General features: G+C 45.7%; 1 protein-coding gene across 1 annotated transcript in view; it reads left to right on the forward strand.

Moving 5' to 3' along the window:
- LOC144773705 (uncharacterized) overlaps positions 1 to 13,758 on the forward strand; it is a 195,689-nt gene that overhangs the window by 39,551 nt on the left and 142,380 nt on the right. Inside the window, 3 exon segments of the mRNA XM_078658850.1 lie at positions 707 to 850; positions 1,750 to 1,839; positions 9,917 to 10,009. Coding sequence (XP_078514976.1) covers positions 707 to 850; positions 1,750 to 1,839; positions 9,917 to 10,009 — 327 coding nt within the window.

Consider the following 13,758-nt stretch of genomic DNA (forward strand, 5'->3'; position numbering starts at 1 on the left):
CTGTAGGGTCACTGAATTATCCCGCTCCACAACCCCCGTACATGGCGCTCAGTGACTGGCTAAGCAGCTATTGCACCTACAACCTGGTTCTGTCTATTCAACAGGATCTAGAATGATCTGCTAGCTTGCAACAATACTTGGGCAGATCATAGTTATTTTTCAGCTTTTCACTCCTCTACCTCCATGAGCAGGCATAGCTGCCATTACACTCATGCACTGACAGGTGACCAAAGGAGACCTCCTGATTTCTAGGGGGGGCACACCTCCACGCAAATAATGGAACGATTCATTGAGAGTGCTGAGAAGCTTGGACATATCCACACGTCTCAATAATTATAAAGGGAGCCTGGCGTCCCTTCTGTAATATCAACATACTGCCTCCATTGCAAGTATACCCATAGAGAGAGGAGGTAAGGCTCATGGTGTTATCATTTTACTGGAGAATTCTTAAAGCAAAATATTATGACATTTTGAATGAAAGTCTTAGCTAGGCCCTTTTGTTCTGGCCTTGTCAGGATCAGAAACCAGGAGAGTTGTTAAGAAAATCCTAGCAGAGTTATGCAATAGCATGCCTGTCCTATCACTTTTTTATTCTAAAAGTCAGACATAATGTAATGTAAAAGGTAATACAAACTATTTCCTATTGAATTTGGTTAATTTTACTTTCTCAATGAGATGTTTTTTATTTCTGGTGTAACGGTTTCAGAATTGCACGTGTCCGCCATAGGCAGAGAAGGCGCCCAAAGTCCAAAGGATCCTTCGAACACAGATGGAAGGGAGGGCGCTGAACCAGAAATCACCCATCGCCTCTGCACAGGCAGAAAGGAGACCCCAGATCTGCTCAGCACAGGTCAGCTTCAAGTTCGCTATTTAAAAGTAGCAGGAAAGCCCTGTGGAAGAACGTAGCCATTGTTTCTTAATTTTTTTTTGCATTTCATAGTCTTGCCATTTAGCACTTTGCGAAGAATCGCTGTACCAAGAAGCGCAGTCATTCAGGTTAAGGATGCTGTCATTAGGTTCATTAAAAGTCATTAGTATTGTGAGCTGGACTGACAGAGGATATACATCTAATATCAGATATGACACAGTAGAGAAGAGCAGAGATACAGATAGCCACAAACATTGATAGATTCAGCTAGCAAGAAAATGGTTATAAAGACTCTCAGATGCATAGACACCATATGATATATAGATAGAGGGACTCCCAGGTAGTAAAAGGTTAATCAGGAAAGTAAATAAGTTCTCAAGTTTTCCACACCCTCTTGCAAGCCTCCGGGAGGGGGAGGGAGGAGGGCACTGTGGTAGCTGTCCAGTAGTAGGCTAAGTCCAGTTTGGCAATTAGGATACCCATCCCCGCCAGCATGCCATGTCCGTGGGGTCCACCCACGTCTTCTATAATGCCCAAGAGAGCAATTCTGGGTGCAAGTCGATTAAAGTCCTTACTACTGCTGAGAGAGTCCCCATGAGAGTTGCCCAGTAGGTTTATATGTTAAAACAGCTGCAAACCATGTGGAGGTTTGGAAGATTATTGAAGATATTTTCAGTATCTGCTGCCTTCAGCTTAAGGTTCTTGTTCTGAGATCACTTTTCTTAAAGTATTGCTAACATTACAACCTCTTTTACCTTCTAATGGTGCTAGCATTACAGTCTCTCTCTGTGATTTGCTTATTGAGGTCCTTGCATGCACTACAGTGTTCACTTTCCTTTTATTTTCAAATAACTATTTATGTGTTTTTCCGGAAACTGCAGATATTTCTTCAAAAATCAAAGAAGAGGTGGAGATTTGTTCCATAGACCAGCAGAACCCTGGGACACAGCAAATCGTCCATAGTCCTGTAGGTGAGTGAACTGTGGACACTTGGAATATGCATGGCAATCTCTCATACGCAAGGGTATGATTTAGTCTGTGTTCTGAAGCTATAGTAGTCGTCTCATTCATCATGTCTTTACTTTGCGTGGTTACTGCTTTGTGGTTTACAAACCATATCAGTGGTCATAATTCCTTCATACCTCCTTTCATTCTCCTTCAGTGGATCATTCATGGATCCAGCATGTGAAAGGTATCTGTTTTGTTGCTGATGTCCTTACTTTCATGCATCTGTACCCATTTCTGTTCCGGTTACTGTATTTTATATGCACGTCCCATGCATTGTCCAATCACAAAAGACACAATGTTTCTTGTCAGACTTGTGACGGGCCCACCACCCTGTAGGCGGTGGCAGTGCATATAACATTGTGCTTGTCTTACATAGTTCTTATAACATGCCTTGTTTGTTTGTTGAGGGAGCCACAGAATTTCTAGAAGGAAACATATTAATGTTTCTATGCACCTTCCATGTTCTGTCAAATCCAGAACACAACTGATATCCATTATTTGCACTGACATTGTTATCTCACCCATCCAAGTTTATACTGGGCAAACAATTTGGCGATGTTCACAGAACTGTATTTCCTACTGCAGAGGAGTAATGATGTAGATACTGTAGTAAACCTTAGTGATTTGGATTATTTTGTGACCTTTGATCTCCTATTAGAACTTGCTCTAAAGATTGCACTCATTTACATAAACTGCCACAACAACATGATGAATGGAATGCTTGAATTAATCTCCAGTATGTGTTTTTTTGCCCACCGTGCCACTCTACACAAATGTCCGCCTTATGCAAATCAGTTCCCACCTGCTTCCAATGAGAACAGTCTGCTGTGAGCTGCTAGTCGAAACCCTTTCCAGGAATTACCACAAGCAACTGCATACCGGTTTCGACCTACTTGGGGCTCATCAGTGAAGGATGGCCCAGGATCAAGGATGATTTGGATAAAGCTGGGTTAAATCTGTGCTGGCACTGTGGGCAAAAAAGCTGATGTGGCCGCGAGTAATTGTCAGTGGCTCAAATTCATTCAGGCATTCCACCCATCACAATTTTTTGTAGAATTCGGTGCGATGCACCAAGTGCCGCTGGTATGGTCAGACGTAAGTCCCATGCTCACTTTGATCACTTTGCAACCGGAACTGAACTGCACTGGCCTAGCGAGGTCCAATTAGGGTGAAACCAGTCTTGGGTTGCTTGTGTTCTAGTTCAGAGAGGACCTGGCCTGGCAGTTCGGGCTGGACTGTTCTTAATAGAGCAAGATCAAGATTGAGGACTATATGTCTAGGTCTAATCAGAGGTGGCAACGTGGGTAAGAAAAAGATGGACTGGGATGCGGCCGGATTAATTACCAGCGATCTAGATTAATTGACTGTATCTGCAAAATATTTGTAGCAATTCCCACGATCCTCCACAGGTTGCATTTTGTGGCTTTGCATGGGATGCATCCTACCCCGAATGTGACATCAGCCCTTGTTAATGCACCACCTCCACGCACTGACGTCAGTTCCTTTCTTTTCTCATCTACCGATGCAGATCCGGAACTTCTTGAATCCTGTTACTTTTGACAGAGATTTTTCCCCTCAAAACCCACAACTAATTTGCAGACAATGCCCCCCACAGGGTTTAAGCCATGTTATGATTGTAACAGGCAGACATCTGTTACTGACCTCACAATATCTGTCTTTGGTGCATTGGCTACAAACACGACTCGGGTCATGTCCGTGCTGCGCCAAGGAGAGCAAGAAGGCTGTGCATGACCGCAAGGAAAAAACTTTCTTTTGACAAGCTCCAAAGGTCGAAAAGGGCTCACAGTGGAAGGTATGGCAGTCCCAGATGAAGTCAAAACCACAGACTTGCTTGCGAGGCCGCTCCCGTAACTGTTCATCATTAAGGTCAAAGGGCTACGTTAAGTGAAATTAGTCCCACAAAAACATAAGAAATCCAAGCAAGGGCTTCCTGTGTCCTGCCACTCCCACCATTTGGAGTTGCACAACGCTGCATACGCCACGACAGGCCTCTGAGTTGTTTTTGCACTCAAAAACATCAGTGCCACGATCAACACCACCGGCTCAAGTGTTGTCGCCGGAAACAGACCCAATAGTTTATCAGACTTAAAGACCCATGTCCCACCAGCCAGACCTAGATATTATGCCCACTCTAAACCAGACTCTGCCTCACAGTATGATATTAGGAACAATGATGATGGCGACCAGTATGATGATGACAATATTTTTGACAGCTTGTGGTTGAGGATGCGTATGGTCTGAATACCTTCGCCAGACAATGACTTTTCTTCCCCTCGTGCTCCTGTTGCTACTGAGGAGTGCACCTGCATTGCAATAGTAATGCGGACGCAGCTGAAGTACTTGACTGACTACTGATTCGAGAGGTCAAAACAAATGTGCCCACGGAGAGCCTCAACCCAGCCCAATCGTACCAGGAACCTCTGCTCCTTTATAACAAGGCCTTGACTGATGTTCTGGTGGGTACCTGGGTGTGAGGAAATGTCTCTTTTTGTATGGTCACCCCCAAGTTTTTGACTGATGCTGCTGGATTTTCGACTGATAGTGCACTGAGGCCTGCTAACCAGACTCATCCTTAAGTCACTAGTGAATTGTACCCTGGCATGTAAATTAGAGGGGTACCCCAGGGCTTGAAGCACTGGTTCTGCCACCCTCGAGACCACTGCAGACTGGTAGAGCACTCGTGCACTGCTAGCCCAACTTTGCCATTGAAAGCAATGACAAAGCCACCACTGCCTGTGGACGTGTGAGTAAGCCTCCCCTCTGGCAGGCCTACTGACCCCCAAAGACATGGTCAACATATGACTTAGGCAGGACATGTACTTTACATGTTCTGACAGCAAAACACGCGAAACAACCGTTTTTACTGTGGAAAGACTTAGTCACTCAATTGGCGAGTACAGGGTCACACACTGTGACCCCCTCAGCTGTGCTAACTCTAGAATGCTGCGACCAAAGTGGGCACTCCATGTTATCAAACAAGTTGTTACTTTAAGCCCAACTTATATTTCAAGTCGAAGTTAATGTACCTTTTTGCAGTGTACAGCTTAGCTACGCTGCCACTTTGTTGCCCTTAAAACTCTTGTGCCTTCCTGGGCATGCATGGAACCTGTTCCATGAAACAGCTTGTTGCCCTCCTGGAGAGAAGTGCTAATGACTCTCCGGAAGGGGAATAATGTGGGTCGGGGTTGCAGGCCAGAGAATTGCCACCTCGTTCCTGCAGAAAGCCTCTTGGGTGTTAGCCCCCAAAGGCAGGCTTCAAAGGTGAAACCACCTTTGAAGGGCAGATGTGTAGCACCGGGGGACAGCTACCCCCTTGTTAAGTTAGACATGCTGGCACGGGAGGCAGAGAGGAGAAACCAGTAGCCAAACCGGTTTTACTTGGGGTGTGTAGTCCTGAGGTAGCCACATCCTGTCACTTGGACCCTCAGAAGGTGAGTTATTGACTCAGGCAGGATCGGCCTGCGGCCGCGACAGTGGGCAGATGGTAGTCTGTTGGCGACTGGACTTTGGCCAGACTGGAGAGGGCTATGTGGGACATCGACTTTGCAATGTGGACCACTTGATCACCTTCGTGGACTGCGGAATCAATTCAGGGAGTCCCTGACTGACCGCACCACATCCGTTACATCCTTAGAGCATCTGCAGCATCCTTCATCCCTTACATCAGGAGCACTTGATGGTCCCCCTGACTAGTTCCCTGTCTTACTTGGTTTCCCCAAGTCTTTCTAACGAACCGCATTGACACAACTAAATTTTCCTTGAAAGAGTTATTTAGTGTCCAATTCGTTGACTTTCATTCTACAGTCTATTTTTATAAATTGGTTTTGGATTTCTCTGGTGTCGGGTTGATTTCTTCTTGAATTGTTTTTGTGCTGTTTAAATGCTGTTGCAGGGATTCTGCACAAATACAGAACTATGCGTAGGAAATGGGACCTTGGTATATAGGGACTGAGTCTTCCCACCACCTTAGTACCCACGAACCCAGGACCGACTAGTCCAGAATGCAACACTCCCAGATCTCTCATGAATCGCGGTAACAAGACACGCCCTTTTAAGTTGTGATGGAGACACAAAACTGTTTAAAATATTTATTTTAAATAGCGTGCCCTACATGTAGTATACGAGCCACAACAAGCAGGAAAATGCATAGTACAAATATTGTCAGCATAGCAGTCAGTCAATAAATCATGAAGGGAGATGTCATCATAAAAAGACAATGGAGAAAGAACTATAGTGCCTAACCTCCATCCCCTTGTTAAGAAGAAGTATTATTATATAATTGAAGATCTCTGGGCTCTGTCAGTAGATCTACATCATGGGTGCTCTTCTCCCTGGAGTGGTCCCTCTCCAAGTGTGTCTCACTTATTCGTGCACCCCACTAAAAAGCCAAGTATGCTGCATAGGTATGTTTTGTCTAAGGGCTGGCCAGAATCAAATAATAAGGGGCATTGTTGTTCGACCTGGCACATAATGTTCAGTCAAAATCCCAGGAACATGCAAAGAGTGAACGTAGCGATGGGTTTTCATGTGAAAGCAGTCTTTTGAAATTATTGCAAACAATAAAGACGTGTAGTAACATGTGCAAAGTAGCAGGCAAGCTGCAACGTGCTCATGCTAATTTGTGAAAAACGATAATGTCCCTATGTGCCACGTGACAATGCTTTACTCTTGTTCTTCTGTGTAAGCCTTGCTGCTCAATGACACAGCTACCTGGGTTGAGCTGAGGATATTTACAGACGACACCTACTGGATCTAAACAAGGTGGTACAGTGAGTTTGCACAACAACACCATATAATACACACCATTTGCTCACACTTGGCAAAACCAGAATCTTGCCCCTCAGTCTGTAGGCAAATGGTGAGGCGGCAAAGGCCTGCACCTGGAGACCTGGACTTTTTTTCTGCTGCAACACCCTACTCCAGAAAGCATAATGGTACAGGCATCTCCCAGCTTCCTGAACCCCCTGTTGTTTCAGTACCACTTCACCTGACGGTGAGTTCAAAAGGATGGAGATATTTGCTGAACAAATGTTCTCGTCCACCAGCCACACCCTCGCTCTGTCAGTATAACATGCCTTCTGAGCAGATATGCGCATGCGTTATGGGAGAAAGTGGCGGACATCTTCCCAGCTGTTCCTCCGGAACTCTGTCCAATCTTACAATGGCTCATATTGAATGGGCAGGATGCTGCAAAATACTTAATAACATCCAGTCTGGACACTACTAATTGTATGGGTAGGGCTGTCAGCAACAGAGTAGAGCTTAGGCCCTATGCCTGGATTTAGCTCCATGGGCTTCTCGTCTGATGTTCAGCAGAACCTCATGGACGTGTCTTTCAACTGCTCTGTGCTATACGGAGCGAAGGCAGACTCAGCCCATAGATTCAAAGAGAGCAAGATTATCTCTGACAGTTCACCTAGCAGTAGCGCCCCTTTTGAAGCCTTGGTAGGGACTACCAACAGGCAGAGACGATTTTGCGATCAGGAACAATAGGCGTTCCAGTCCTTTTGAAGTTAAGGCTGGAAGTCGGGCCAACAGTGCCCAGGCCTTTAAGAGCACAAGCGACCCAAACACCAGCCCCTCCCCCTGCAGCCACTGCAAACTCACTTTAATTTGTCCTTTGCTACTCACGATCGCCAAGTAAAGATCGTGTAATCTTTCACCTGACTGGCTGGAGAATCATCATGTCTGATCAATAGATGCTCCAGATCATACAAAATAGATAATCCCTACCTTTTCTGTCCTATCCTCTGGCCATTCTACCTGCACCTCCCGGTGAATCGCTTGCCCTTGATGGAGAAGTTCAAGCTCTCTTGGACAAGAGGGCAATAGAAAAGGTGCCAGCATCAAAGATCAGGACTAGTTGCTACTACCATTATTTCCTGGTGCCGAAAAAGGACAGAGGCCTTTGTCCTATCCTTGATCTGCGCCCTCTACACTTCTTCTTCAGGAAGGACAAGTTCAAGATGCTCACCCGTGCCCAAGTTCTGTCTGCGGTGCATGCAGGAGACTGGATGGTAGCACAGGGGCTTGCAGGATGCATATTTTTACATTCACCTTCTGCAGTCCCACAGGCATTATCTGTTGTTTCTAGAAGCCCAGGACCAATTTCAGTTCTCCGTGCTGCCATTTGGCTTTGCCTGTGCCTCCTGGGTGTTCACCAAAGTGATGGTGGTGGTCACAGCCCATCTGCAGGGATTGCCAATCTTCCCATGCCTTGGCAACTGGTTAATGAAGGCAGGTTCACCTCAAACATGTGTCAAACTCCTCCTGACGATGGCTGACCTGTTGACATTGTTAGGCTTCTCTATCAACTTGTCAAAGACACACCTGACCCCTTCACAACATCTCCTCTTCATTGGAGCCTCCATAGATATAATGCTTTTCTAAATTTCAAGGTGTCCGGGACATTCATGCTATGATCCTGACGTTTCAACCATTGACCTGCTTCTCCTGTGAGGGCAGCTCTGAGGATTCTTGGCCTCTTGGCCTCCTGCTTGTGGACCACACCAGGTGACATGTGGGTGCTCGAGTGGGTTCTGTAGTCTCAGTAGGTTCATTTTCAAGAGACAGCAAAAGATCTGCAGTGGTGGCTACTCAAACACAGCTGGACCTGCCGCAGACCTCTCTCCATAACCCATGCAGAACTCACCATCATGACTGATGCATCATTGCTGGAATTCGGAAGTCATCTGGGAGGTGGAGATCAGCGGACACTGGCCTGTGGTGGAGGCTCTCATCCACATAAACCTGCTGGAGTTGTGAGCAATTATCTTGGTACTGAAGGCGTTCCCCCCCCAACCATCAAAAGGCAATAGGTATAGGTTCTTACAAACCGCATGACTGCCATGTGATATTACAACAAACAGAGCAGTGTGGGGTCGTTGGTTCTATGTTAGGAGGCTCTTCATGTGTGGAAGTGGGTGAATGCCCATGGCATTTCCCTTGTCATCCAACACCTGGCAGGATCTATAAATACCAGGGTGGATGAATTCACTCATCGTTGCCTAGCAGATCATGAGTGGTGGTTATACTCAGAGGTGGCACGAGGAGAATGCCACCAAAGGGGGGGATCCCCGGTTCAATCTATTCACCATCGCAGAGGCGAGCCGCGTGCAAGCATTTGTGCACTGGAGTTCCCAAGGCAGTCCTCCCTTCAGCTAGCATTGGGTCTGGACTCTTGTATGCTTTACCACCCCTCTCTCCTCTGCCCAAAATGCTGAAAAAGATCAAGAAAGACCGGGTCCAAGTCATCCTACTGGCTTCGGACTGGGTGAGGGGGATTTGGTACTCGAATTCTCTGGCCATAAGCACTTCTTCCAATTTGACTGCCTCTTTGGTAGGACCGCTTGTCACAGCAGCAGGGCCCAATTTTGCACCTGAGCAAAACTCCGCCCTGCTCTGGACATTCAGATTAAGCGGGACAGGCACTTTACCCAATCAGTCCTGCAGGATGTCCTGGTCTGAGCCATTCCACAGCCCCTACACTCAAGTAGGTACTGCTTTGGTATATATTTAGGAGGTGAGGAATCTGCGGTTAGAAGTCTCTATCAGAAGAATAAGTTACTAGCCTAGTAATAGCTTTTCTAGTGGATACTCTAACCGCAGATTCTTCATTGACCCACCCTCCTCCTCTTTCAGTGGAATGGACTCAGGTAGCCAATTAATAAGATCCAAATGTAGAAGTCTGCACACTGCCATAATCTGATTTCAGTAGATCTGTGTGCGTCAACGCGGATAGAGATCAGAAAGAAAAGGACGTATGTGTGCGAAGGTACGGCATAAAAAGGGCCTACCGTGGGGCCGCACAATATCACTTGTTACCTTGTGAGCGAATTGTTGCAAAAAGTTTCCCGATCTAATCTGATACCTGGGAAAATTCACAAGGCAAGGAGTCTATGGTTAGAGTAGCTACCGAAATATGCGTTGCCCAAGGTAAGTAACTTGTTTGTTTCACCCACTTCTGGGTTGTGCACTTCTGTGATTTCACAATATTGTTCCTATCATTATGTCTTTCAGGAGATACAGTTGCTGCTTCTAGGAGTGCACACTGTTTTCCAGTTAAAAAAACTTTTTCCCAGGAGGAACTGAGAGATGGAGGAGGAAATCCAGGTGAGTCGTCTATTTGAGTAATTGACTGAGGTGCACAATGCAGGGGACATTTACTTGTAATTCCTGCATCAGAAAGTCTCCAGCCTGTTTATGCACAAAGCAGAAAAGCTGTGTGCTGGTAAGCGCTAGAAAAAAAACTGGACATTCTGGACACCTAAAAATGTGAATAAATGCACTCACAGTTCTATGGTAATTTTGATTGGTGCATTTGAGCTAATAGATGAGAATTGATGTATGTTTTCTTTTTTTGTCCAAGTATAAGACGTATGTAACGTTTTTAAGAAAGAGATTTCTACAGGTCATATCTGAAGTAAAGGAAGAAAGAGGTATGAGCAGAAGTGATCTGACGTCCCCTCTTCCTGTGAGCTGGAGAAAGAGACTGGAGAACTGGCAAAAGAGTAGATGACCTAGGGAAAGCTATTAACCCATACCCAATACATGCCATAATACCCAATCCCTATAGTCTGGTGCCTTAACCTTACCCCATAGTGGCAGTATAGCTTTCTTTGATGCACAAAAAGCTATGGATATCAGTTTATCTCTCTCAGAGTGTAGAGGTGAAGTTTGTGGATTTACTACCCCCAATATCACATATACCTGAAATCTCAGGATATTAGTATTGAACATAAAGTCTACCGCATGGAGCACCACCGCCCAAAAGTTTTGTAGTTTGGGGCATTACCATAGGATACGGATCTGACAGCTTGTCCTTGGGTGACTCTTACCCTATTCCCAAAATTTCTGAGGGGTGTAGTATCAATAAGTAGAAGTTTAAAAAAGTGTCTCTTTTGTTGTGGCCGTGCGTGCTCTATTCTGTTTCCTGGCGTATCTCTTTCCAATCTTTCATCGAAAGTGCCTCGCTCACTTTGGTCTCCCAAATTCTTAGTCTTGGCATCATCAGGGCCCTTGTCGCCTGAGTAAATTAATGGAATATATCAGAAGGCATTTGTTTTAATCACTATCTATGGTTAGAAGCCACTGTTTGAATTTAGTTATGGACCTACAAACTACTTGTTTCACTTTTGGATTTAAGACCAAGTGTCCAATCTGTGTGAAGCAAAATCGTCCAGGTTCCAGCATATTGTACTGGGACAGTATATTCCTAAAAAAGTCTGAGCTCCTCCCCTTTGAACATATTCCCTATTCTTGTACATCTTTCTTCCACTATATTTCAAAGCTGCAGTTGAATTGTACTGGGGTAAATTTCAGATTATATTAGAATGGGTATTAGAGTAGATGGGAAGACAGTGAAGCTCCCCTTCACGGACACCCGGTCCCAGTCATCTAATGTTGCAGTGGTTACTGGGTAAGAGTAAAGACCCCACTCTCTCTCTATTTAGGCAAATCATAGAATTTGTTCAGCGTGTACCCCTCCTATAGCTTGATCCATAAAACTAAGTCCTTTTCTATTGCTGCTTGTGCTCATTCTACCAAAGATCCCAGTTGACATGTTTGATTATAGTCCTAGGCACTGGAATTATGCGACAGGGCCAAATTATGCGGCAAGAAAAGGCAAATAATGCAGTGTAATGTTGCATATTTTGTGATAGTATTACTTCATTATTTTCACATTTTTAGACTTGTCAACACAGTCTGGGCATAGCTTGCATCTCCTAAGTACCACTTTGGCAACAGAAAGGTGACCAGCCAACCTTTACAAAGGCCTTTGGCTTCGCGGCAAAATGTGTTGCTGCATTTTTAGTTACATTTGAATCATTTGAGCTAGAAACACATTTTTTGGGTTAAAATCTGCAGATTATGAAGCATATAATAGATTATGTGGCAAATGCGTCAAATCCATAATAATGTAAAAAATGCAGCAGCCGCACAATTGCATAATTCCTGTGGCCATAATTATAGCACTTGATGTTGGGTAGACCTACTCCTACATCTTAGCTGAGTTTCCGCAATGTGTTGTTTTGCAAATTTTTCTTATTCTCTGCCCATAAAACATCATTAAGTGTCTGCGTAGGAAGCTGGCTCTTTATATGCTATACCACTAAGTGGTTATATCGTGCAAAGAGTCCAAAGATTCCCCCAGAAGTGTACAGGACTCAATGTAAACACAAAGTGTTCCAATTGTGGTAGTGTAGTCGAGCAGCCTTGGGCCTAACACAGAGGAGTGTAAGACATTTGTTATGCACACAGTGATTAATAAATGATACACGACACAAAAAGGAGATCCACACCATTTTTTTTTAAAACAGATTTTATTTGATAGATTGCACACATAGTGCAGCACCCCGCATTCCAGAGGAAGCCGGCAATCATTACAAGGCATCATTGTCATAGCAATCTTTACATCATTTTGTCAGGCAACAATATCAAACTGAACAATGTTAATTTCCCTCCCCCCACCCTCACCCCCCAACTCTCCCCCCCCCCTGGTCACACAACACCGTCTCCCCTGTTCAGCAAATGAGATCTCAGTCCAGAATCTACATACATCCTCAATCGTGGCCCATCACATAATCCCCACAGTAGCCTCCCGCTCTACCGGAGATCCCAGCCACAGGCCCCTGTAATCAGCCCACCTCTTCCAAATCCGATAGTGCTTACGCGGGCAGCCTCGGGCCACAAAGATCGGCTGCACTAGTCCCATGCAGAAATGTAATCCCTTCTTCCACACCGGAACAGAAGGAGCTCGGGGATCTTTCCATGCTTTTGCAATATCGTTCTTAGCAAGGGTCAGGCCTAATATCCACAGATGCCTCTTGTACCTGTTCCCCCCAACTTCTTCCATCACATGTAGCAAACCCAATCGCGCTGTGCGTGGGAGTTCCCACCCCAGGACCTCAGACAGACAGCCCCACACCCCTCTCCAGAATCTAGCCAGTGAAGTACAATCCCACACCGTGTGAAGCAATGTTCCTACCTCCCCCTCACATCTAAGACAGTTCGGGGATGCAATGAGGCCTGCCCTCCACAACCTCTCCCTAGTGTAGTAAATTCTGTGTAAATATTTGAATTGAATAAGCCGCAGTCACATCGCTATAGCCGCGCTTCTAGGGGCCTCCAGTGCCTCTCGCCAATCCTCCTTCTCCAGTGCTCCAACAGCTCCTTCCCATGACTCTCAAAGCTTCTGCAATGTCGAGGAACAATATGTGACTAGAGTCTGATAAATGCGAGATATCTTTTTATTTCCTAAATCTCCCGTGAAGACCTTGGCTTCCAAGGGACTACATTCCGGGAGGGAATCTAGACCCACCAGGCTTGGTGCAATAGCTTGGCGAAACTGCATAAATTGGAAAAATTGGGACCGGGGCATGTCGTACTTCGTTTGGAGGTCCTGAAAGGATTTAAGTATAGTACCCGACATTACATCCCCCAGTCTCGAGATCCCTATATTGTCCCATCCCCTGAATCCCCGATGGGACTCCAGAGCAGGAAGGTGTCCATTATTCCACAGAGGGGTTTCCTTGGTTAGCTTGCCCCACCATCCCATGCAATGCAATGCCTGCCTCCAAATCTGAAATACTAGCTGAGTAGTCGGCGGCAGCCTCCTTCGAAGCTGTGCCGCGTACAGTATCTTATGCAGAGAATCAGACCCCAGCAGGTGTCGTTCCAGGGCGTACGCTGAGTCGCCTATGTCCCCGTACCACCATTCATTCAAAACGAGGAGATGGGAGGCCTGATAGTAGGAGAGGATATCTGAGGTCACTAGACCACCACAATACGTTGAAAGAAAACACGTCCGCAATGCCACCCTTACCACACCTCGCGCCCAAAGAAATTGCCCCAGCGCTGAA

The sequence above is a fragment of the Lissotriton helveticus genome, chromosome 8 (assembly GCF_964261635.1).
Source record: "Lissotriton helveticus chromosome 8, aLisHel1.1, whole genome shotgun sequence".
In the NCBI taxonomy this organism is placed as follows: domain Eukaryota; kingdom Metazoa; phylum Chordata; class Amphibia; order Caudata; family Salamandridae; genus Lissotriton; species Lissotriton helveticus.